General features: G+C 46.9%; 2 protein-coding genes across 2 annotated transcripts in view; both read right to left on the reverse strand.

Annotated features, from left to right (window-relative positions):
• Positions 1 to 26,461, reverse strand: part of LOC308057486 (uncharacterized protein) — a gene marked incomplete at its 5' end in the record, with an annotated part of 607,752 nt that overhangs the window by 228,874 nt on the left and 352,417 nt on the right. The gene's annotated exons all lie outside the window — the stretch shown is intronic.
• On the reverse strand, positions 13,815 to 14,761 carry LOC308057480 (olfactory receptor 14C36-like; the record flags this gene model as incomplete). The annotated part of the gene is made up of 1 exon (XM_080411578.1): positions 13,815 to 14,761. Exon 1 carries the CDS (start codon positions 14,754 to 14,756, stop codon positions 13,815 to 13,817), a length of 942 nt encoding a protein of 313 aa, XP_080267704.1. The 5' UTR covers positions 14,757 to 14,761.

The following is a 26,461-nucleotide window of genomic DNA, read 5'->3' on the forward strand; positions in this document are numbered from 1 at the left end:
AAGCCTTTTGTTGTTGTGGGCCCCATACAAAGGGAGAGTTCTTTTGGGCCTCGTACAGTGGTTTAGCTATTAGCCCATAGTTCATAATCCAAAGGCGACACCACCCAGCCATTCCCAGAAATGCTCTGAGTTCATTAATATTTCTCGGCTCAGGTATACTGCAAATAGCTTCTTTTCGATTTCTTCCTAATTGCCGTTGTCCTTTTGAAATCTCAAAGCCTAGATATATCACTGTCTGGAAGGTAATCTGGGCTTTCTTCCTGGACACTTTGTATCCATGTAGTCCCAGAAAATTTAAGAGGTCAATAGTCACCTGCATACAGATAAGTCTTTCTTCTGTAGCAATCAGTATGTCATCTACATACTGTAGGAGTAAATGTCCAGGCCTTGATTTATCCTGTTTCCAGATTTCAAATTCCTTTGCTAATTGATTTCCAAAAATAGTTGGACTGTTTTTAAATCCTTGGGGTAATCTAGTCCATGTCAGCTGCATCTTTCGCCCAGTTTGAGGATTTTCCCATTCAAAAGCAAACAGTTTTCTGCTTTCCTTTTCCAAAGGTATACAAAAGAAAGCATCTTTTAAATCAAGCACTGTAAACCACTGATAAGTCTCCGTTAATGCTGTTAACAGTGTATAAGGGTTTGCTACCACAGGATAAATATCCTTAGCTATTTGATTTACTGCTCTCAAGTCTTGTACCAGTCTATATTCACCCGAAGGTTTTCTGACTGGTAAAATAGGAGTATTATACTCAGATTCACATTCTTCTAAAATTTTATACTCCAAAAATTTATCAATCAATTTCTTCAATTCCTGTCTCACTTCTGGTTTGATTGGATATTGTTTAATTCTCACTGTTCCTGTGCCTTCCTTCAAATCTATTTTAACCGGTTCTGCTAGTTTCGATTTGCCAGGAATATCTGTCTCCCATACAGTAGGGATCACTGCCAAATCCACCTCTGGTGGAATTTCTTGTTCCTTTACCTTTTCTTGTATCATCAAAACTTCTCCCGTTTTTGACTCGGGAATTTTCAAAAAGAATTCTCCTTCATCAAAAACAATTTGTGCATTTAATTTAGATAACAAATCTCTCCCTAACAAAGGTACCGGACATTCTGGTACATATAAAAATTCATGTGTAATTATTTTATTTCCAAATTTCAAATCTATGGGTTGTAGGAATGGCCTGTTTTCTTCTTTCCCTGTTGCTCCTTTTATATTGGCTGTCTTTGTTCCAATTTTTCCTTTACAAGTATTTAATACTGGAAGTGTCGCCCCTGTATCTACTAAAAATTTAACTTCTTTATCTCCCAGCTTAATTTTAACCAGAGGTTCAGCTGGGCTCCCCTCCGGTCCCCTTCAGTCATCTAAAACCATTATTTTGGCAAGGTCGTGAGAAGCACTCCTGTTTCTGGGGCAGTCCTTTTTCCAGTGTCCTTCCTCTTTACACAAGGCACACTGATTTATTCCTAGGAGGGTATTAAATTTCCGATCACTACAATTCATATACCCTCCTCGTCCATTAAATCCTCGTCCTCTTCCTCTGCCCCTTCCTCTATCTACTGTTCCTGCCATCACTGCCAATAAATCTATTCTCCTTGTTCTTCTTTCTTCTTTTTCTCTGTTATTATATACCCTCCATGCCACTTCCAACATTGTATTTAAACTTCTTGAATTCTCTCCCTCCAGTTTCTGGAGTTTTTTTCTTATATCTGGTGCCGATTGCCCCATAAAAATCAAAGCCAATTGTATCTGTGCTGCCTCTGTTTCCACTCTCAAATCAGTGTATTTTCTAGCAGCTTCCTTTAGTCTTTCCAAAAATGCTGAGGGAGATTCATTTTTATCTTGTCTTACTTCATATAATTTAGACCAATTCAAAGATTTAGGCATGGCATGTCTAATCCCATACAAAACCCACTTTTGATACCGCTTTAATCTTTCTCTATGTGCCACATTATTTGGATCCCACTGCGGATCCCCAGATGGAAAATTCTGTTCTATTGTTACACCTGTTATTCCACTCATCACATCCAACTCTGCCTGTGTTTTGCCAGATTTTAATACCATTTGTTTCTCTGTATCATCTAACAAATTATCCAAAATCACCTGTAAATCACTCTAGTCTGGATTCTGTGTTCTATTTATAGTATCTACCACCTTGCCCACTTTTTCAGGATCTTCTCTATAGTTTCCTGCTGCCTGTTTCCAAGTCATCAAATCCGTAGCTGTAAAAGGTATTTTCACATAGACTGGTCCGTCGCTGCCAACTCCCTGTCGCAGGGGAGCTATTGTATGGGTCTGTTGCCGAGTTCTCCGTGAAAGAGGAGTATGAATTACAATCTCCGATAATCTCTCTCCCACATCTCCTGTTCCACTGCTATCTGGTTCAGTCACCGGTTCTTGTATCCTTAATTCTCGACCCTGATTCATTTCTCTCCTAGGAGGGGATATATCTAACTCTGGTCCATCGTCATTCTCAATAACAGTCCTTTTCTTCAAACAACCTTTCCCAATCTCACAAGTTGTACAACACTTTTTCACTTTCTTATTATCAGCGGTTACAGCCATTACTAAATTATCTCCAGTAGTTAACTTACATTCCTCCTGCCAATCCTTTCTTTGTCTCAAGTAAAAGAACAAATCCACATATGGCATTTCACTCCATTTCCCTTCTCTTTTACAATACAACATTAACTGCAAAATAGTGTTATAATTCAGTGTCCCATTTGTGGGCCACTTTTCCTGATCATCCAATATATACAAAGGTCACCAATTATTACAATACTCAAATTATTACAATACTCAATCATCTGGCTCTTTTGCAGATCATCCTGTAAATTTCCCCAATGTGCCAATAAACATCCCAAGAAAGAATTTTTCGGGATTTTGTCATTTACAGCAAGATTACCCATGCTTTTACTTTTAAACAACCAAGTTAACTTAGTTGCCATGGTGTAATTACCCACAGTACAATACACAATTATTTAACTCTGTCACTCCGATCCGCGGATCCACACTCCACACTCGCTTTCGTTTTCAATTATACGTCTCACCCTTACAACCACACTCACACTTTCCCACAGTTGCTTTAAACAAGCATATAACACAATTTTATACCTCTTAATTTTCTTCTTAATACACAGACTCACAAAACAACAGAAAGACAAACATATAACACAATATTATACCCCTTAATTTTCTTCTTAATACACAGACTCACAAAACAACAAAAAAAGCACTAAAACTTCTAACTTCTTGTTAGAGGCACTACCTTAGAGAACACTATAGCATATAGTTTCTCTTGTCTACACTTTTGTCCAACCCTGCAATAGCTTTCGCTTATGTCTTACGGGCAGACGCCTAGGCTTCCACTTCCACAAGGATCCTTTTAGTCCAGCCCTGCAATAGCTTTCGCTTATGTCTTACGGGCAGACTCCTAGTCCTACCCTGCGCAGGTCTTTCACTGCGTCTGACAGGTAGACTTACTCAGTGGGACTCCAACCCACTGGTGGGACTCCATCCCACTCTTTCCAATACACTTATTATAGTGGGACTCCTGCCCACTTCCTCTAGTGCACTTACTTACTACAATTAAAAAGAAGAAGTGTCTTACCCAAAAAAATCCAGGGAACGTCGCGAAGAGCCTTACGGATCGGGGATCGATGGGTATCCCCGAGAAATCCTCGGTGCCGGCTGGAACCGATCAGGTCCCCGACTCCTCCGGTCTCCTTCAGCGAGGTCCCATCTGGGGTGCCAAAACTGTTACCGAAATCTCGGAATGAAGAACTTATCGACACCAATGTGATGTAGATAAGCAGACACTTCTTTATTGACGGCCGGGTGCGTGAGCGAGTCCTCTCACGATCAACGCACACCAGGTCCCAAACTCAGATTCCATATATAGAACTTATTCATACATATTCATTAAATATTCATGCATAATCATAACATTTCCCATAAATCATTTACACACTCTCCTCCTATATCCAATTCTGCGCAGTAAAGCTTAGAAAGGTCTAGAAATGGGTCTAGGGTACGATTTGGGTAGGTGGTACATGAGTCGGTGGTCGCGATCTCCCCCTGCCGGAATTACCTTTTACTAAAGTTCACAGTTTCTTGGCAGGCACCTACAAGCTGTTCCAGTCGACTCTCCCCAGTTCCCATTAATCTCATCCTCTGACATTTCAATGCACCTCTACGTAAAGAAGACTGGTTAAGTACAAAGGAACCTTTCAACCCTAAAGTTATTACCTAAGTTTTTCCACAATAGTTCCAGGCCCTTCTTCTAGCCTTGGTACAGGACGTACAAATGATGTCATAACTACTTCTACTACATAGCTGTAAATTTTCCATAAACATTTTCTTATTCCTCTATATTTTAATTCTATTAAATGATTTTATAAAATCAATCAATCAATCTAATATAATCAATCAATCTTAACTTATTAACAAATCGATAACATTTCCCCCCTTTGAAAGTGTTGAAAATCATTATTTCAATACTTTCACATTATTCATATATCTTTTGTTTCAACATATTTTGGTGATGGATCATATCTTGGTGAAATGGTTGGTACTTCTCTCATAATCATACGATTCACTGCAATTCTATTGGTAAACTGTTTCTTCAGACATGCATATACTAGCATGCTCATCAAAAAGACAACTAGTAACAGAAACAAAGTTTTAATTATAGATTGTATCCAAGAGCTCAAATTCCATCCCAGTTTGCTAAAAATTTTTCCAAACCAATCTTCTGACATATCCTTTTGAATTGTTTCAGTTTCTTCTTCAATTTTTCCCAATAAATCTAGATCATGTTCCACATCCTGAGTGACATTTGGAATGTGGATACAACAGTGGTCCAGTTTATCTTTGAGATATCCACACACTCCATGTTCTTTAAGCAGGAGCATATCTAGTGCCATTCTATTTTGTAAAGTCATTCTGGAAGTTGCCTGTAGTTGTATATTCAATTCCTTAAACCCCTTCTTGGTAACATTTGCCAATTTTTCCACTTGACCAGTTAAATGATAGAGCCATGCTCTGTTCCTATATGATGCTATAGGATTTAAAAGTGATTCAAGTGCCCAGCCAATTTTCACTCCTGTAGATGGTTCATTCCAATTATCATCATTTGTCTCGGATCTCTTTGTTCATTTTAGTTCTAAATTCTCTAGGGATCCTCTAAATGGTGATTTCTTTCAAATTGGACACAATGTTGGCATGCCTAAAGTAATTTGTTTCACCTTACCATCTAATGGTAAATGTGTGGTCCAGGTTCCATCACTTAATGCCCAAACTAAATGTCCTGGACTTCAAATAGTATTTTTACTACAACTAAACTAAGTTCCTTTCCTAACTGTAAAAGTGCTGGTTAAATTGAGAGTGTTCTTACAGACCTCGACAAAAACAACCATATTTTAAAACAGTGTCCTAAGGAGGAATTCTTTGGATTACTAAGTCTGCATTACTGCAATCATACACTTTTTCACATTTCCACCATGGCACTATTTTATTTTCCTTCTCTCCCAATGTAGTTGACCTATCATCTACCCAGGGTAATACTGAAAAAAACTTTTCCATCCCATGTAAAACACCAAGGAGTTCTTGATATATATTGAAAATGGGAAAATATGGACATAGACCATATAGAGTCCCACTGGTCTACTAATTGGGTGCTTTGGCCAGTTTCGTTACACTTCCATTCCATAACACTTTTGCTCACATTGGTTTTAAATTGTTCATCATAAGAACACCATCCTACATTCTTAAATCTCCCTATTTTGGTAAAAACATGATTTAACAATTTTTCACAATCTGCCAGACTACCTGGAGTTTTCCATTGTTTTCTAGTGACTTTCACTTGCTCATACCATTGAGTCACTGGCCTCTGTTCACAATAATTGGTCTCATTTTTATGTTCCAGGTTAGTCAAATTCATGGTTAAAATTCCCCATGGAATAGATTCACCTACTGCTCTTGGTATAGGTAAACAAGCAGTGATCTGCGTGATGTTTTGTAAATTGGCAAATTCTTTAATTAATCCTACCATCAAATTTTCCTCAGCCATTTGTTTGGGAATGTCAATCACTTGTTCTGTTTCTATTTGTCTTTTGTTCCTATTCACCAAGTCATCCCATGATCCCACCAACACTACCAACCAAAAGAAAATCCAAAAACCAATCATAACTTGATCTGCAAAATTAGACATGTTCCAAAGTCAATTTTTAAGTCTCTGGGTCACGTTCCACAGTCCTCCACGGAGTAGATGCCTTCTTTACGGTGCTTTCTTCACTCGAGTATAATGTATCCAAGCATCCGATTCTGCAATTTTGATAGCTGTAAAAGTGGTTAGCAGTATCTGGAAGGGTCCTCTCCAGCGCTCCTGCAAAGGTTCGGAGGTCCACATCTTCACATAAACATAGTCTCCTGGCTGGAAATCATGCACTGAATTTTCCAGGGATAAAGGTCTATTCCAAATTACTGCACTTCAAATCACAGCCAAAGTTTTCCTTGGAAAAAAACAAATAGTTATACACATCTTGTTTTCCTTTTACATGTATGTTTAGATTTGGTTCTAGAGACTCATATGGTTTTCCATATAATAATTCATAAGGACTGACTGAGGTTCCACTCTTTGGTTGTACTCTGATTCGTAATAATGCCAATGGAAGTGCCTGAGGCCACTTTAAACTAGTTTCTTGACAATTTTTTTACTTATTTGTCGTTTTAACGTTTGATTCATCCTTTCCACTTTCCCACTAGATTGTGGCCTCCAAGATGAATGTAAATCCCAATTAATACCCAATGCTTTGCTAACACTTTGTACTACTTCAGCCACAAAGTGTGGACCTCTGTCAGAGGAAATTCCAATAGGAACTCCAAATCTTGGAATTATTTCTTGTAATAACCACTTCACAACCTCTTTTTGCTTGTGTGGTGCGACAGGGAAGGGCTTCTGGCCATCCTGTAAAAGTATCAACCCTTACCAGGATGTACCGGTACCCATTTTGTCTAGGTAACTCTGAAAAATCTACTTGCCAATAATCTCCAGGTTCTGTACCAGATTTCAGTCTACCCATTTGAACCTTTTTCTTAATCATTGGATTATTTTTCAAACATACTTCACACTTTGCAGTTACCATTTTAGCTATTCCCAACATCTTAACTGATATTATTTGCTTTCGTAAAGATGTTACTAAGGCTTCTGCTCCCCAGTGACATTCTTGATGTCTTTTTTGAATTATCTCTCTCATCCCAAGAGGTGGAATTACTACTTGTCCATTAGGAGTTATCCACCATCCAGCTAAGTTTTTCTTAGCACTTAATAACTGACCCAATTTGTCATCTTCCTCCGAATATCTCAGTTTTTCCCTAGGAAGGGTTACTGTTTTAGAAGGAATTATTGCCATTTGCAATGCTTGTTTCTCTGCTACCTTTTTTGCTGTTTTATCAGCTAAATTATTTCCAATTATTATTTTTATATTTCCAATCTGATGTGCTTTACAGTGCATGATTGCTACTTGTTTTGGCTTTTGAACTGCTTGCAATAATCGCAATATTTCTGTTTGATGCTTAATGTTTGATCCTTGAGAGGACAATAGCCCCCTCTCTTTCCACAAAGCTCCATGGACGTGCACTACCCCAAAGGCATATTTTGAATCAGTCCAGATATTTACTCTCTTGTCCTTGCTTAGTTCTAAGGCTCGAATTAAAGCGATGAGTTCTGCCTTTTGGGCTGATGTGGTACTTGCCAATGCTTCTGCTTCTATAACTGTAGTCTCTGTTGTTACCGCATATCCGGCGTATCAAACTCCTTGTTCCATAAAACTGCTTCCATCAGTATACAGTTCCCAATCTGGTCTCTCCAATGGCACATCTTTCAGATCTTCACGACTGGAATAAACATACTCAATAGTAGCGAAGCAGTCATGTTCCAGTCGTCCTTCTTCCTGTATGGAACTTAAAAACACTGCAGGATTTACCAGGTTAGTTGTCTTTAGAATCACATCATCCTGTTCAGTCAATACCACCTGGTATTTCATCATTTGGCTGGGGGACAGCCAATGTCCCCCCTTCTGTTCTAGGACAGTTATCACCATGTGTGGAACATAGACTGTTATTGTTCTTCCCAAAGTCAATTTCCGAGCTTCTTGTATGAGCATCACTGTTGCTGTCACTGCTCGAAGGCAGTTTGGCCACCCTTTACTCACTGTATCCAGTTGTTTAGAGAAATATCTGACTGGTCGTTTCCAGCTTCCTATCCTCTGGGTTAACACGCCCAGTGCAAGGTGTTGTCTTTCATAAACAAAGAGCTGGAAATCTTTGGTTAGATCCGGCAGTCCCAAGGCAGGTGCAGACATTAAGGCACGTTTCAGTTCTACAAAAGCCTTTTGTTGTTGTGGGCCCCATACAAAGGGAGAGTTCTTTTGGGCCTCGTACAGTGGTTTAGCTATTAGCCCATAGTTCATAATCCAAAGGCGACACCACCCAGCCATTCCCAGAAATGCTCTGAGTTCATTAATATTTCTCGGCTCAGGTATACTGCAAATAGCTTCTTTTCGATTTCTTCCTAATTGCCGTTGTCCTTTTGAAATCTCAAAGCCTAGATATATCACTGTCTGGAAGGTAATCTGGGCTTTCTTCCTGGACACTTTGTATCCATTTAGTCCCAGAAAATTTAAGAGGTCAATAGTCACCTGCATACAGATAAGTCTTTCTTCTGTAGCAATCAGTATGTCATCTACATACTGTAGGAGTAAATGTCCAGGCCTTGATTTATCCTGTTTCCAGATTTCAAATTCCTTTGCTAATTGATTTCCAAAAATAGTTGGACTGTTTTTAAATCCTTGGGGTAATCTAGTCCATGTCAGCTGCATCTTTCGCCCAGTTTGAGGATTTTCCCATTCAAAAGCAAACAGTTTTCTGCTTTCCTTTTCCAAAGGTATACAAAAGAAAGCATCTTTTAAATCAAGCACTGTAAACCACTGATAAGTCTCCGTTAATGCTGTTAACAGTGTATAAGGGTTTGCTACCACAGGATAAATATCCTTAGCTATTTGATTTACTGCTCTCAAGTCTTGTACCAGTCTATATTCACCCGAAGGTTTTCTGACTGGTAAAATAGGAGTATTATACTCAGATTCACATTCTTCTAAAATTTTATACTCCAAAAATTTATCAATCAATTTCTTCAATTCCTGTCTCACTTCTGGTTTGATTGGATATTGTTTAATTCTCACTGTTCCTGTGCCTTCCTTCAAATCTATTTTAACCGGTTCTGCTAGTTTCGATTTGCCAGGAATATCTGTCTCCCATACAGTAGGGATCACTGCCAAATCCACCTCTGGTGGAATTTCTTGTTCCTTTACCTTTTCTTGTATCATCAAAACTTCTCCCGTTTTTGACTCGGGAATTTTCAAAAAGAATTCTCCTTCATCAAAAACAATTTGTGCATTTAATTTAGATAACAAATCTCTCCCTAACAAAGGTACCGGACATTCTGGTACATATAAAAATTCATGTGTAATTATTTTATTTCCAAATTTCAAATCTATGGGTTGTAGGAATGGCCTGTTTTCTTCTTTCCCTGTTGCTCCTTTTATATTGGCTGTCTTTGTTCCAATTTTTCCTTTACAAGTATTTAATACTGGAAGTGTCGCCCCTGTATCTACTAAAAATTTAACTTCTTTATCTCCCAGCTTAATTTTAACCAGAGGTTCAGCTGGGCTCCCCTCCGGTCCCCTTCAGTCATCTAAAACCATTATTTTGGCAAGGTCGTGAGAAGCACTCCTGTTTCTGGGGCAGTCCTTTTTCCAGTGTCCTTCCTCTTTACACAAGGCACACTGATTTATTCCTAGGAGGGTATTAAATTTCCGATCACTACAATTCATATACCCTCCTCGTCCATTAAATCCTCGTCCTCTTCCTCTGCCCCTTCCTCTATCTACTGTTCCTGCCATCACTGCCAATAAATCTATTCTCCTTGTTCTTCTTTCTTCTTTTTCTCTGTTATTATATACCCTCCATGCCACTTCCAACATTGCATTTAAACTTCTTGAATTCTCTCCCTCCAGTTTCTGGAGTTTTTTTCTTATATCTGGTGCCGATTGCCCCATAAAAATCAAAGCCAATTGTATCTGTGCTGCCTCTGTTTCCACTCTCAAATCAGTGTATTTTCTAGCAGCTTCCTTTAGTCTTTCCAAAAATGCTGAGGGAGATTCATTTTTATCTTGTCTTACTTCATATAATTTAGACCAATTCAAAGATTTAGGCATGGCATGTCTAATCCCATACAAAACCCACTTTTGATACCGCTTTAATCTTTCTCTATGTGCCACATTATTTGGATCCCACTGCGGATCCCCAGATGGAAAATTCTGTTCTATTGTTACACCTGTTATTCCACTCATCACATCCAACTCTGCCTGTGTTTTGCCAGATTTTAATACCATTTGTTTCTCTGTATCATCTAACAAATTATCCAAAATCACCTGTAAATCACTCTAGTCTGGATTCTGTGTTCTATTTATAGTATCTACCACCTTGCCCACTTTTTCAGGATCTTCTCTATAGTTTCCTGCTGCCTGTTTCCAAGTCATCAAATCCGTAGCTGTAAAAGGTATTTTCACATAGACTGGTCCGTCGCTGCCAACTCCCTGTCGCAGGGGAGCTATTGTATGGGTCTGTTGCCGAGTTCTCCGTGAAAGAGGAGTATGAATTACAATCTCCGATAATCTCTCTCCCACATCTCCTGTTCCACTGCTATCTGGTTCAGTCACCGGTTCTTGTATCCTTAATTCTCGACCCTGATTCATTTCTCTCCTAGGAGGGGATATATCTAACTCTGGTCCATCGTCATTCTCAATAACAGTCCTTTTCTTCAAACAACCTTTCCCAATCTCACAAGTTGTACAACACTTTTTCACTTTCTTATTATCAGCGGTTACAGCCATTACTAAATTATCTCCAGTAGTTAACTTACATTCCTCCTGCCAATCCTTTCTTTGTCTCAAGTAAAAGAACAAATCCACATATGGCATTTCACTCCATTTCCCTTCTCTTTTACAATACAACATTAACTGCAAAATAGTGTTATAATTCAGTGTCCCATTTGTGGGCCACTTTTCCTGATCATCCAATATATACAAAGGTCACCAATTATTACAATACTCAAATTATTACAATACTCAATCATCTGGCTCTTTTGCAGATCATCCTGTAAATTTCCCCAATGTGCCAATAAACATCCCAAGAAAGAATTTTTCGGGATTTTGTCATTTACAGCAAGATTACCCATGCTTTTACTTTTAAACAACCAAGTTAACTTAGTTGCCATGGTGTAATTACCCACAGTACAATACACAATTATTTAACTCTGTCACTCCGATCCGCGGATCCACACTCCACACTCGCTTTCGTTTTCAATTATACGTCTCACCCTTACAACCACACTCACACTTTCCCACAGTTGCTTTAAACAAGCATATAACACAATTTTATACCTCTTAATTTTCTTCTTAATACACAGACTCACAAAACAACAGAAAGACAAACATATAACACAATATTATACCCCTTAATTTTCTTCTTAATACACAGACTCACAAAACAACAAAAAAAGCACTAAAACTTCTAACTTCTTGTTAGAGGCACTACCTTAGAGAACACTATAGCATATAGTTTCTCTTGTCTACACTTTTGTCCAACCCTGCAATAGCTTTCGCTTATGTCTTACGGGCAGACGCCTAGGCTTCCACTTCCACAAGGATCCTTTTAGTCCAGCCCTGCAATAGCTTTCGCTTATGTCTTACGGGCAGACTCCTAGTCCTACCCTGCGCAGGTCTTTCACTGCGTCTGACAGGTAGACTTACTCAGTGGGACTCCAACCCACTGGTGGGACTCCATCCCACTCTTTCCAATACACTTATTATAGTGGGACTCCTGCCCACTTCCTCTAGTGCACTTACTTACTACAATTAAAAAGAAGAAGTGTCTTACCCAAAAAAATCCAGGGAACGTCGCGAAGAGCCTTACGGATCGGGGATCGATGGGTATCCCCGAGAAATCCTCGGTGCCGGCTGGAACCGATCAGGTCCCCGACTCCTCCGGTCTCCTTCAGCGAGGTCCCATCTGGGGTGCCAAAACTGTTACCGAAATCTCGGAATGAAGAACTTATCGACACCAATGTGATGTAGATAAGCAGACACTTCTTTATTGACGGCCGGGTGCGTGAGCGAGTCCTCTCACGATCAACGCACACCAGGTCCCAAACTCAGATTCCATATATAGAACTTATTCATACATATTCATTAAATATTCATGCATAATCATAACATTTCCCATAAATCATTTACACACTCTCCTCCTATATCCAATTCTGCGCAGTAAAGCTTAGAAAGGTCTAGAAATGGGTCTAGGGTACGATTTGGGTAGGTGGTACATGAGTCGGTGGTCGCGATCTCCCCCTGCCGGAATTACCTTTTACTAAAGTTCACAGTTTCTTGGCAGGCACCTACAAGCTGTTCCAGTCGACTCTCCCCAGTTCCCATTAATCTCATCCTCTGACATTTCAACGCACCTCTACGTAAAGAAGACTGGTTAAGTACAAAGGAACCTTTCAACCCTAAAGTTATTACCTAAGTTTTTCCACAATAGTTCCAGGCCCTTCTTCTAGCCTTGGTACAGGACGTACAAATGATGTCATAACTACTTCTACTACATAGCTGTAAATTTTCCATAAACATTTTCTTATTCCTCTATATTTTAATTCTATTAAATGATTTTATAAAATCAATCAATCAATCTAATATAATCAATCAATCTTAACTTATTAACAAATCGATAACACCAGGACCCCAGAACCTCCCTGATTGCTCGGACACATTTGAGGGCACCATCCAGAAAGGGTGCCGTGACCAGACAGAGGCACTTGCAATGAGCCTGCCCAAGGCGGGTGAGATGAATCTCCCTGGGACAGTGGCCTTTGTTCCTGCAGTCACACGCAGGAACGGCGGTGCCCTGGGAGGTGTCCCCACCTCAGCTGGCCTCACGCACTGCTGGCGTGGTTGAACCCCAGCCTCACGCACACAGGGGTACTCAGAGGCACGAGCCCGTCCCTGGCACGTGCGGAGGCAGAGCACTGCAGCGGGCACAGTGACTGCCTGGCCTCCTGCTGCCCCTGCCAGAGGCTGGCAGCACCTCAGCCCGGGGGTGTTGCGCCCTACGCGGCACCTCGCGGAGATGGCCCTCGTCATGAGCAATGGGCACGGGGACCTCGGTTCAAGGAAGCACGTTGCAGTGCTGCATTCAGGTGGTCTCCACAAATCCAGAACATTTGATGGAGGCCAGCACCGTCACAGAGTGCCCGTTGCCTGCCCCTGCCTGCGCTCACAGGACTGCCACGCAGCACGGCGGTGACCAAGCTGCCAGAGCACTCAGGCCTTACACCAAGGCAGGGGGTCAGAAGGAGAGTGTGGAAGTGGAAGGAGGACAGCACTGGAGAGCCAAGGGGTGGTGTTCCCTGGTACTGCTGCCATGCCAGGAACCTTTTCTCCTTCGTCTCTGGATACAGGAACTGTCCCTGCAGCTCCAGAAAGGCCTTGGAAGAAAGAATCCCAGGAAAAACATAGTGGTTTAATGGCCCTTTGGCTTTGTTAGATGAAGAGAGAGCAGGGCATCTTCAGAAAAGAAAATCACAGAAGGAATTAGAATGGGGACGACACCTTTATCAGAAATGAAATACCCTGAGAAACTAGAACAAATTCAGAAGACACTCTGGGTCTGTGATAAATTACATTATAAATGCTATTCAAAATTTTATTCCTTCAGAAGAAGATACAGTCATCAGTTTGCACATTGCACCTTTGAGCTCCTGGTTCCTCATGCTGTAGATGACGGGGTTCACTGCTGGAGGCACCACCAAGTACAGAACTGCCACCACCAGGTCCAGGGATGGGGAGGAGATGGAGCGGGGTTTCAGGTAGGCAAAAGTGGCAGTGCTGAGAAAGAGGGAGACCACGGCCAGGTGAGGGAGGCACGTGGAAAAGGCTTTGTGCCGTCCCTGCTCAGAGGGGATCCTCAGCACAGCCCTGAAGATCTGCACGTAGGACAGAACAATGAAAACAAAACACCCAAAGAATAAAAAGGCACTACCCACAAGAAGCTCAACTTCCCTGAGGTAGGTGTGTGAGCAGGAGAGCTTGAGGATCTGTGGGATTTCACAGAAGACCTGTCCCAGGGCATTGCCTTGGCAGAGGGGCAGTGACAGTGTATTGGCCGTGTGCAGCATAGCACAGAGAAACCCACTGGCCCAGGCAGCTGCTGCCATGTGGACACAAGCTCTGCTGCCCAGCAGGGTCCCGTAGTGCAGGGGCTGGCAGATGGCCACAAAGCGGTCATAGGCCATGACGGTGAGGAGAGAACACTCTGCCGAAAGGAAAAAGACAATCAGGAAGAGCTGTGCAGCACATCCTGAGTAGGAGATGTCCCTGGTGTCCCAGAGGGAGTTGGCCATGGCTTTGGGGACAATAGTGGAGATGGAGCCCAGGTCGAGGAGGGAGAGGTTGAGGAGGAAGAAGTACATGGGGGTGTGCAGGTGCTGATCGCACACTACGGTGGTGATGATGAGGCTGTTGGCCATGAGGGCAGCCAGGTAGATGCCCAGGGAGAGCCAGAAGTGCAAGAGCTGCAGCTCCCGCGTGTCTGCCAATGCCAGGAGGAGGAACTGGGTGATGGAGCTGCTGTTGGACATCTGCTGCCTCTGGGCATAGGATCCTGTCACAGGAGAAAAAGACAGTGATAATTTAGGGGAGACTTCTGCAAGCAAAATCAAAGCCATTTCCCACAGACCATCCCCCCCCCCGTCACACACAGACATCCCTCTCTTTTCTCGGAGACCTTCCTGCAGCTGTGTGGCTGCAGCCCTGCTTGGTGCTGGCCGTGTGGGCGATGAAGAGCAGGGCATCTGCCCATGGGCTCTTGACCAGCCAGCCCCACTCTGCAGCAGTGGGTGGGGGCAGGGACCAGTCCTGGTGTTTAACTTTGTCCTGTGAAACCAGTGCCAACGCAGAAGGGCTGGTCAGCGTCTGCAGCGCCAGTGCTAAGGAACGGGAAGGGTGAAGGCATTTTAAGGGAGTTTTAGTTTTTTTCACAGCTCCCCCCATCTCTCCTGTTGAGTATTCTCGCATGTCAGAAAAGCAGAGCATTTTTGCTGCCCTCAGGTGGAACAGAGTGAGGTCTGTGAGGCAAGAGGATTGCCTGTGGGTGAGTGCCCAGTGAGGGGAGGTGGTCTGTCCATCTGGTTCCCGGTATCTATGGGCTTGCACCTTCCTGAGATGAATGGTGGCCACACTCCCATGTTACCCTGAAATACCACAAGGCACTGCTGAGAACAGACTGACCCACCACAGACCAGTAAAGGTTGTAGGCTTTCATCAGAACTCAGCATCCCACCCACAGCAAAGGATACACAGCTCATTTCACCCACCCCAACAGCGTTTTCTCCATCACAGAAACTCTACGCCTCTACGTGGGGCTTTCAGATCATTATTGGGTGCGAGGGGACATGTTTCCATTCTGGAGGGCAACTCACAGCTTGGAAGGGAACTTCAAGGAGGTAGCCAAGTGCCCTAACAAGAGCATCAGGTTCAGGGAGAACCAGCCCATTGCCCAGCCCCACACAAGGCATTGCCCACAGCCCCACATGTGAGAGGAAAGCTGGGACACCTGTTCCCATGGACACACCTGCAGGAGAGGACCCACAAGGTCAGAGTGTGACTCTGCAGCTGAAACACCCATCCCCAGAGAGCCTGACAGCAAGAGCTAGAGAATAAAACTAACCCCAAAAGGCAGAGAAAGAAGTAAAATTGCACTGACGGTCTAGGTAAGAGTGTCCAGGGCGAGCGTGCCAGGCACTGAGGGCAGTGTTGCCCTTGCCCAGCTCTGCTCGCCACCTCCCACACACCAACATTGCCGGGCAGCTGCTCTCAGCCCCTGTGCTCTGCAGAAGGACCGGGGCACGTGGCTGCAGAGCTGCACCGCGGCTCTGCTGGAGCTCTGGCTGCAGAGGGGGTGGCTCACACCTCGGGACCCCCAGCCCTGAGGGCAGAGGCTTTGCTGGGGGGAGAGCAGCCAGGGGGATGCCTCAGAGAAAGGGGTCTGCACTGCACATGGTCAGAGAGAGCTTTCTGATTCACCTTTCAACAACAATTCTGTCTGAAGTTTCCTACCAGTCCTTGCAATATCCTGGATGTCAGGAGATTTTCCTTGTGGGAGGTATCTCCCTGTGCCAGGTCTTATCCTGTCAGCACTCACAGACCACATCTCTGCCTCTGTGCACTGGCCCCGCACAAACGTGCCTCTCTGCAGGGCACTGGCTGGGCGCAGGGTCCTGTCCGCAGGGGGAAAAGGGCAGCTCAGAACGACCCTGATGGCTCCAGCAAAGGTGCTGCTGCTGCTGTTCATAGGCGGAGGAGTGGCTGAGGGCACTTCAGGAGGCTCCTGGCAGACCTCCTCATCACTCAGAGTTACAGCTGGCAGTCTCAGGGACATCTTCAAACTCGAGATCTCCATTAACATTTCTGCCTTCCCTCTCCTGCCCACAACAACAGAAAGCTGAAAACACAGATTGAGGAGAGCCCTGGATTTATCATAGCAATCCCTGCGCTGACCTTCGATACGAAAGTCTCATCCAGACATATTCAGAGGGTAACCTATCCTTGTAAGCAGCGCTCAGCCATGCAGCACACTCTCAACAGCAGAGAGATCCTTCCCTCTCGGGGCTCAGTCCATACGCCCCCAGAGCTGTGGGGAGCCCCCCGGCAGGCTGAGAGCTGCCCCTGGCAGGCGGCAGAGCCCCTGCCCCAGCACACAGCCCCCGCGGCTGCAGGGACCCTGCTGGCAAGGACAGCCCTGGGCACCCCTGCCTGCACAGCCACCTTCACAGCCCTGCAGCCGGCCCTGGCACAAGGCAGCCCACATGCCCTGACCCTCCCACGCTGCAGCAGGGAAGCCCTGCTCTGCAGCACACTGGCCTCCTCCACAGCAAAAGGCTCCCACACGGTCCCACAGGCTGGGGGTGCCCCAGCTGCTGCAGACCCAGCTAGCAACTGCAGAGGCATTGCCCTGCAGCCACACACTTACCGGCTCAAGGGCTCTGCAGATTTCTCCAGCAGGGAGCTCTCAGCAGCCTCCCACCAAGGTCTGCTTTTGAGCTCTCCCTGCCTCCCTCCTCTGCCCCTCTGGGCTCCCTCCAGCTGTCCCTGGGGCTGCAGGGGAACCTGCTGGGCAGCAGGATGAGGCAATCCCTCATGGGCCTTGCCTCACCTGGGGGGACACACTTATTTCCAGCACTGGCAATTCCCTTACTAGAAAAAGTTTTCTGCATGAGCATCAACTTTTGTTAACCCTTCAGTAGCCAGCACTGAAGGAAGACTGCAGCAAAGGATCCAAGTACTCCTAAAGGAGCGTGTGTGTACGTGTGTGTCTGGTGGTTCTGCAGGCAGGGCGGGGAGGATGTCCTCAGTGCTTCAGTAAGCCCTGCAGAGCCCAATTCAGCAGTTCATTGCACAGTCCGAGGGCTCAAGACTCAGCTCTCCTTTGCCCAGGCCACGTCTCTGCTCTGAAGCAAAGCCTTTGCACCCACGGGCTCGGGGACACTTGGTACCAGGTTGCCCTGTGGCCAGGCAGAGCTGGGCTGGTGCCACAGCTGGGGGGCTTCAGCCCAGATGTGCAGCAGTGCCCTCAGCCAGGGGCCCACGCAGAGGCAGCTGGAGCCCGTCCTGTTGCAGACAGAGCTGTGACACTGAGGGAACCAAGTGCCAGGGCAGGTGGCAGAGCTCAGCACAGCTGCTCGGCAAGGACAGCAGCCTCCAACAGGTCCAACATTGAAAATGGAGTTTATGCTTCTGGGTCAATTCCAGGACACCCGAAGGAGCGTTCCCTCCTTCTGCACAGGCCACAGCCTGCCAGTGTGTGACCTGGGGCCTGCACTCTGCTGCTCTCCTGCCTCACTCCCCCTGGGAGATGAGACTCCACCGTTTCTTTGCTCCTAGAACCAAGGTGGACACGAATGATGCAGGGTTTCAGATCCAGGGGAGCATCACAGCTGCTGGCCCATCTGGCAGCTGTGCTAGAATGCCAGTGTAAAGAACCTGCAGACATCTAAAGGAGCATTGTCACTGTGCTGCCCTGTGACTGTCGGCGGGTGGTTACTTGACCACTGGCTTGCAGGATCCCACCAAGCCTCTGTCTCGCTGCTCCCCTCCTTCTTCACTCACCTTGATGTCTATAGGGTTGTTCTCTCACATAATTCTCACTCCTCTCCCGTTGTGTTTTGTCCTTTCTGCCATAGGGGATCACAGAGGTGCCACTAGAATTGCTTATTGGCTCAGGTTTGGGCAGGGGCTGGTCCATTTTGGAGTCAAATGAGAGTGGCTGTTATGGCCATGGAGTCAGCTCTTGGTCTCTTCTCACCTCTGCCAGCCCTACAAACACCTCCAAACCACTCCCAAACCCCTGCCATGTAAACCCACAGGATCTCTAAATTCCCCAAGAAGATGTGAGGTTATTGATCCTAAGGCTTCCTCACGCTGCTTAAATAAGACTTTTGCCCTTCCTCTCCCTGATTTAGGTTATTTCAGAGCAGAGTTACCCTGAACCACACCTGTGTCACCTGGGCCAAGCTCAGACATGTAACAACAAAAATAATAATGGGTACCAAGTGTCCAAGGTCACACGCCAGCAAAATGTTTGGCTGCAGCACATGCTGGGGTGGTGGGCAGAGGTCACTGTGAAGGTGAAATGAGATGTCCCTAAGGAGAGCAATCCATGCTGTCCCTGGGGCCAGAGACATGCAGGGCTGGACTGTGCAGTGCTGCAGGAGAAGGCATTGCTGCCAGTGATGCCTCTGCAGCCCCAGAGGACATGTGGTTCCGGTGAACCTCATACCCAGAAAGGACAAGGTGCTTTTGATTGTGTCCTTGACCATGGACATCCCGTGATGCAGGGACACTTTGAAAATCATTGGTCTGTTTCTCTATTGCCTCAGCACAGCGATGACTTTCAACAGTGCTGGCTAACTGGGGAGGCCCAAGAAGGCTGAATGTTAGTCAAGTGGTGCCCACCTACAAGAAGGGTAGGAGGGAGGATTGGGATAACTACAGGCCTGTCAACCTGATCTTAGTGCCAGGGAAGGTTGTGGAGCTGATCATCCTGAGCGCCATCGCACAGGAGCCGCAGGAAAACCAGGAGGTCAGGACCAGCCTGCATGGGTTTATGAAAGGCAGGTCCTGCCTGATGAACCTGATCTCCTGCTGGGACAAGGTGACCTGCCCAGTGGATGAGGGAAAGGCTGTGGGTGCTGTCTACCTGGACCTTAGGAAAGCCTTTTGGCTCCACCTCCCACTGCATTCTCCTGGAGAAACTGGCTGCTCATGGCTTTGGTGGGTGTTCTCCACGCTGGCTTAGAGCTGGCTGGACAGCCAAGCCCCAAGAGGGGGAGTAAATGGAGTGACATCCAGGTGACGATGTCCCATAAGGAATGGCGTTACCCAGGGCTCAGTGCTGGGACCAGTCCTGTTTCAGAACTTCATCACTGACCCAGACAAGGGGATTGAGTGCACTTTCAGTGAATTTCCATACAACATCAAGTTGCGTGGTAGTGTGGATCTCCATGAGTGTAGTAAAGCTCTGCAGAGGCATCTGCACAGGTTGGATCATTTGGATGAGTCCAGTTGTATGAAGTTCAACCAGGAGTAGTGCCAGTTCTGTACTTGGGTCACAACAGCCCCACACAACGCTACAGGCTTGGGCCAGAGTGGCTGGAAGGCTGCCTGCTGGGGAAGCACCCTGAGGGTGAGGGTTGACAGATGGTTGAGCATGAGCCATCAGTGTGCTGGGGAGGCCGAGAAGGCCAATAGCATCCTGTCTGGTATCAGAAAGAGCGTGGCCAGCAGGACCAAGGCAGTGATGGACCCCCTGTACTCAGCACTGGTGAAGCCACACCTTGAACACTGTGTTTCCATTTTGGGCCCCTCACTGCAAGAGAAACGCCGAGGATCATGTCCAAGAAGGGCAGCAAATGTGGTGAAGGGTATGGAGGCCTGGTCTGTTGAAGGGTGTCTGAAAAGATGGTTTTCTTTGGAAAAGAGGTTTTACTCTGGAGAAGAGGAGACTCAGGAGGGACCTTACTGCTCTCTAGAGTTACCTGAAAGGAGGTTGTAGATGAGTGGGGGTAGGTCTCTTCTGCCACATAACAAGTGACAGAAGAAGAGGAAATAGCCTCTAGTTATACCAGGAGAGGTTTAGATTGCATATGAGGAAAAACATCTTCACTGCAAGGATGGTCAAGCATTGGAACAGGCTGCCCAGGGAGCTGGTGGAATCACCAGCCCTGGAGATGTTTCAGAAATACATGGACACAGTGCTTCGGGACATGATTCAGTGATGGAATTGGCTGCCCTGAGGTAATGGTTGAATTTGATGGCCTTTAAGGCCTTTTCCAACCTAAATGATTCTCTGTTCTTATGCTTCTGTGATTTATTGCAAGCCTACTGAGACACGTTGCTGAGCAAGCTGGTCCAGCTCACCCTGCTTCAGTTGGAGGGCTGGATACAATGATCTCCAGAGGTCAGTCCAACCTGGAAAAAAAAAGCCATACAGCTATAAGAGCATATATAAAAAATGTCAAGACAACTACGGAAGTTCATGTGAAGAATATTTCTCCACACAAATGGCTTGTGGGAAATGCATTTGAGAAATCTGAATGAAACAAAGCTGCTTTTCTGTGGCCAGGTCATGGGTTAGAATGAGGGTGACGGAGGGGTGTGTGATGAGGAGGACAGCTGATTCTCAGGAACTCCTCATGCAGGAAGACGTGCCTGGCTGTGAAGGGGCCTGTGAGGTCAGTCCTGTCTCTGGAGGTGATAGGCCAGCAACAGGAACATGGCTGGGAATGTACTTCTGCCAAGCTACAGCACAGGACCTCTCCAGGAAAAGGGCTGGGGTACAGGCTGTCATGTCCTTTTTTCCTGTGGACATGACAGGACAGCAGCAGGCATGTGGCTTGGTCACGTCTCTGGGAGAAGCTGAAAGGCCAGCAGCAGCCATGTGGTTTAGAAGACCATGTGGAGGTGACTTCACTTTTTTGAGGGGAAAGACCACCAAAAATAGCTATTGAGTTAGGTTTGGAGGGTAGTTCCTGAGGTGGTAAAGTTTTCCTGCGTAGTGGGAAAAAAGAGGAGAGAGGAAAAGATTTCACAGAGTGTAATGTTGCAAAGGGAGAGTGGCTATCGGGAGGAAGAACTGTCACTGCAAGGGTCCTCGCTGTGGTGCGAGGGCTCAGCCAGAGGGAGCCTGGATCAGCCCATGGTTTGTGTTTCAAGGAACAGCCGGTGAGAGTGGAGGTACCTCAGCGAAGGTATGGCAATGTTGGGGTGAGAGCAAGGCAGGGCAGCGAGATGGTGCCTACAGCCTGCAGGGAAACAGGGGCAGGGCTCCAACCATGCAGGACAGCCTATGGTGGGGATGGCAGAGGGCACTGGCAAGGCTGGAAGGCACCAGTAGAACCCAGGTCTGTGTCCCCTTGGCTGTGGCAGCTGTCTCTGCCTCTGAGGGCCATGACCAGACATGATGTCCTCACGGCATGGGGGCATCGTTGCCTCCTTGCAGCCCCATGGGGAAGCTGGAAGTTGCTGTGCCATTGCTGTCCTTCACTGGGCATTGGATGCCCACCTTCCATGGTCCCCAGGAAGAGCCCTGAGCCCTGTGTGAGGGACAGCACCGACCTCCCCACAGGCTGCAGGTCACGGCTTGGCCTTTCTGCTTCATCAAGCAAGCCAAGGCTTTGCTCAGCAGCAGAGCTGCCTGCACAGCGCCTTTGCCTTCCTGCACTCACAGCCTCCAAGGATGGGCTCTAACAAGGCCATGGGGAGGCTTTCTCAGCCATGGCCCTCAGCGGGGGCTTCCAGGGGCTGTGGGCTTTGCTCCGGACTTGGTGTTCTTGAGAGGTTTCTTCAGTCTCCTCTGAACACCTGAAGTCCACAGCACCACAGATACCCTGGGCTCATGACGAGACAGAACGCCCTGACAATCCCAGTCTCCTCCATCAGGGACATCTGGTCTTCAAGTTTGGCTCCTACACTTCATGAGATAAGTTTCAGCCGCACAGTGAAAGAGAAAGGCAGGTAATGAGCACTTTGGGGAATTGATAGAAGGCTTTTCCAATTGCTATTGATGCACAGTCTCCTGAGGGGTGCGGACAGGTAGGAAAAGCAGTCCCTGGAGCTAATCACTGTGTGGACAGCCTTGCTCCTCAGCTCTCCAGCCCCATGATTTCTGTCCTCAGCTCCATGAGACTTACATCACTTTACATCAGATTTCTTCAACCAACTCTGCAGCTGAATATAGCAAATTCTTGGCGGTAATTATTGGCTGCTTTCCTTAGAGAACAGGGTGTACACAGGAATAAAAGAGGGATTAATTATCGTGAGCGTGTGGGGGGGTAGTTGGTTAGAAATTAATAAATAAAAAATACATTTCTCAGCTGTATAATTGTTAGTTCAAGCAAATCCCCATGAGGTCTATTGCCACTACTGAAGAGTTGCCCATAGGGAAAATTACAGACGCTACTGAAAGACAGTCCAGCTTTTCCTCTCTGAACCTTAAAGCAGAAGCTACATAGGTAAAATGGATTGGAGTGATCAAAGAGAAAGAGGAGGAAGGTATCTGGAGATGAACTTCTTAACCCATAGTTGTAAATCAGGAAACCAGGACGTCAGAATATTCCAATTGACTTCAATTTCATAGAAGGCGCAAACTTTCTGGAACTCACGACAAATATTAGAATGTTTTCCAATATTTTTTTTTACACATGTATCTGTAGAAATTCTCCCACTTTGATCTACGTATACGCAACAACTGGTATTAAAACCAGCACAGACTCTGCCTTCAGACGCCAGCTTCATATCTAATGCCATTCCAATTTGCACAGCTCTAGGGGCTATTTCTCACACTTCTTCCTGCAAAGCCTTCATGGCACCTGCAGGGTCCTTGGCCATCTCTTCCATTGCTGTGCATCTCGTTATCGCTTCCTTCCCCAATTCAGGAACCGCTAACCAAGGAGTAACCGAGGCCACAAGCAGGCTGACGATCTGGGCTATCATTATGACACCCATTACATCTGAGAAGCTCATAGGCCGGTAGGAGGCACGTGGCCATGAAGGCGAGTTTGAGGTCCCTGGAGTGTCCCGTTCCCTTGGGGGATTGGCCATCAGCAGCCCAGCTGGTTATGGCTGCAGTAAGAAAGGCACTTGGACTCTGAGACAAAGTGTCATTTCAAATGGCCTTGGTTAGAGCAAACTCTCTACACACAGAGACAATCGTGTCAGCTGCATTCCGTCCCTTCCGAGGCCGGGAACACGGAGTTTACAGCGTTGGGAGAGTGGTGCAGCAAGTGGTGCAGATCCTGCCTGCAGAAGGGTTCTCCCACATTGTCTCCTGTCAGCTCTTGAAGTGTTTTGTGCCAGGGAAAGCCATTCTAGTCATCACTTCTCGTGTTCTAAGAGGAGATGTTCACTTGGGAGTTGGTAACTGCAGTCCCAGACAAAGGTAAGGGCGTGCGGTTGGCCATTCACCAGCAGCTTCCTGCAGATTTCTTCTTCCAATATGGCTTGTTCTGCAACCCAGGGACACACTCAGCACAGCTCAGCCTGAAGGCCAAGAGGTACGTGGAGCACAGCACAGGCCTGCTCAGGTTTCCTGTGACACTCATCACTAAGTCCTGCATGTGGAAAGGTCTTCTGCTCAGATTCCCTGAACCTCCTGATGAAGGTTAGCAGGGCAGAATTGTGAGCAGAAAGGAGCAGTAGAGGCGTTCTGTGCTTTCAGCCCACTCTTCAATATCCCTCGGGCGCCTCTCAGGGTGTGCGTGATTAGGTGGTTGGGAGCAATGGAGTAATTTGGCCCTGGAAGGACCTGTGAGGGGAATGGTCATATAATACTTTGGACATTGTTTCTCATAATCAAAATCTGTTTGAATTGGCAATAAATGAAATTGGCCTTTGGCAAGACAACATCTAATTGGTCATTACAGGGATAGGTAAGTCATCTCTCTGTCTTTATCTTGACCCATGAGCATTGCTGGTTCATTTCCTCCCTTGTCCTGTTGAGTCAGGGAAGTGAATGAGCAGCTGGGGCACTGGTAGGTTTCGAGCCAAGGTTAACCCACCACAGGACCACATCAGGACTGCTGTGCCCGGAATGTGGCTCCCCAGCACCAGAAAGACCCCGACAGATTGGAGCAGCTCCTGAAGAGGCCAGAAGGATGGCTGGGACCTGGAGCACATTATGGACGAGGAGAGGCTGAGAGAGTTGGGGTTTTATTTGAGGAATCGTTTAGAGTGAAAGGCCAGAGCGCTGGGCCCAGGGCTGCTGGATGGCAATCCTTGGCCTGTTTCAATATTTGTCAAAACAAGGCCATGAGCACATGATCTGGCTGGAAGTCTCTGACCACGGCCTTGGCTGAGTGACCAACTGTGGCAAGAGCTATGGGACACTTGTGTGTAAGAAGTGTCTGTAGGAAAATGAATCACTTTATATTGGAAATGGCAAAGGAGTTTGGTCTCACTAAGCCACCAAGAAGGATAGACATGACAATGCAGCAAAGGTCCCTTGCTGGGGCTGGGGTCTATGACCACACAGGGAAATGAGCGGTGATTGGGACTTCTTGGGGAAATTTTCCCTGCTGCATCCTCCCTGGGGTCTCCAAGGAACATGAAACAGTGCAGGCCCTCTCCTTTGCTGCCTTGCTTCCTTCACCATGACCCCTGGGTCTGCACCAGGACCACCCTGCTGTGTGCCCCCACCCTGCACACCCACACAGCTGAGCTCTCACTGGTGTTTCCCTCTCCCTGGACCTTCCCAGCCCAGCCCCCCCAAGCTCTGCCAGTCAGCCCTAGGGCTGGCACCAGCCATGGCATGAAGGGGCAGAGGCCAGTGTCCCCCTCTGTCTGCTGCTCCTCTCTCACAGGGACCCTGATTGCACACTCCCGGCAGCCCGTCGGGGCCAGTCCCTGTCCCCAGCACCAGGCTGCTGGCCTGGGGGCTCCCCAGGCACCTCCTGCGGCACCAGGGACACAGCAGCCTGCCCCAGCTGGGGCATACACAGAGACACCTGCTCTTGCCCAGGGATGTGGTCTCAGGCATGGCCCTGAGCAGGCGGTGCTGCTGTGCAGGGCAGCGGTGCCTGAAAGCCCAGGGAGATGGTCCCAGGCACATCCCTCTTGGTCACCCACCATTCCCATGGGCACTGGGCACCCACACGCCAAAGCTCAACACAGGCCCATGACCTAACGCGTTGCCTCGTGCCCTCCTCCCCTGAGCCATGGGGAACCCAAGCCCAGCAGCACGCTCCTGGGGGCAATTCCTTCAGCCTGTTCCTGAGCTCAGCTTTGGAAGAAGAGCCCAACGTCCAGACATGGGCACTGAGAAAAACCACCTTTATTACAGAGATGCAACACTGGAGGCCAGCTGTACCACCCTCCCATGCACAAAAAAATCCTCTGGGTCACACAGGCTGCATTCCTGCTTTTGAAGAAGTGCAATGGGTGCAGATATTGCAGGGCAAACAGGATTGTAACAGATACAGTCATAAATGTACAGGATGATCCAAACATGAACAGGAAGTCCCCTGTGAAGATACACAAGGCAGCTCATTTCTCCTGAGAGACACCTGACTGCAGCAGCTTCTTCACTGCACCCGTGAGCTCCTGGTTCCTCACGCTGTAGATGGCGGGGTTCACTGCTGGAGGCACCACCGAGTACTGCACTAACACCACCAGATCCAGGGATGGGGACGATATACAGAAGGGCTTCAGTTAGGCAAACATGACAGTGCTGAGAAAGATGGAGACCACGGCCAGGTGAGGGAGTCACGTGGAAAAGGCTTTGTGCCAACCCTGCTCAGAGGGGACCCTCAGCACAGCCTTGAAGATCTGCACATAGGACAGCACAATGAAAATAAAACAACCAAATCTTCCTAAGGCACTAACCACAATGAGTCCAACTTCCCTGTAGTAGGTGTGCGAGCAGGAGAGCTTGCAAAGAGCCTGGCCCCATCCTCCTGACATTCACCCTTAAGGGATTTGTAGGCATTGGTAAGACACCCTCAGCCTTGTCTTCTCCAGGCTGAACACACCTAGCTCTTTCCACCTGTCCTCATAAGAAGGGGGATGCTCCAGGCCCCTCATCCCCGTCGCACTTCTCTGGACCCTCTCCAAGAGCTCCCTGTCTCTCCTGAACTAGGGGGCCCAGCACTGGACACAGCACTCCAGGTGGAGCCTCAGCAGGGCAGCGCAGAGGGCGCCCCAGGCAGCCCTGCAGACACATTGGGTGCCTTTGTGCCAGCCACCGATACCACTGCTGCAGGGCAGTGAGCTCTGTCCTCCCTCTACCCAGCAG

Source organism: Falco punctatus, assembly GCF_963210335.1.
Source record: "Falco punctatus genome assembly, contig: scaffold_30, whole genome shotgun sequence".
Lineage (NCBI taxonomy): Eukaryota > Metazoa > Chordata > Aves > Falconiformes > Falconidae > Falco > Falco punctatus.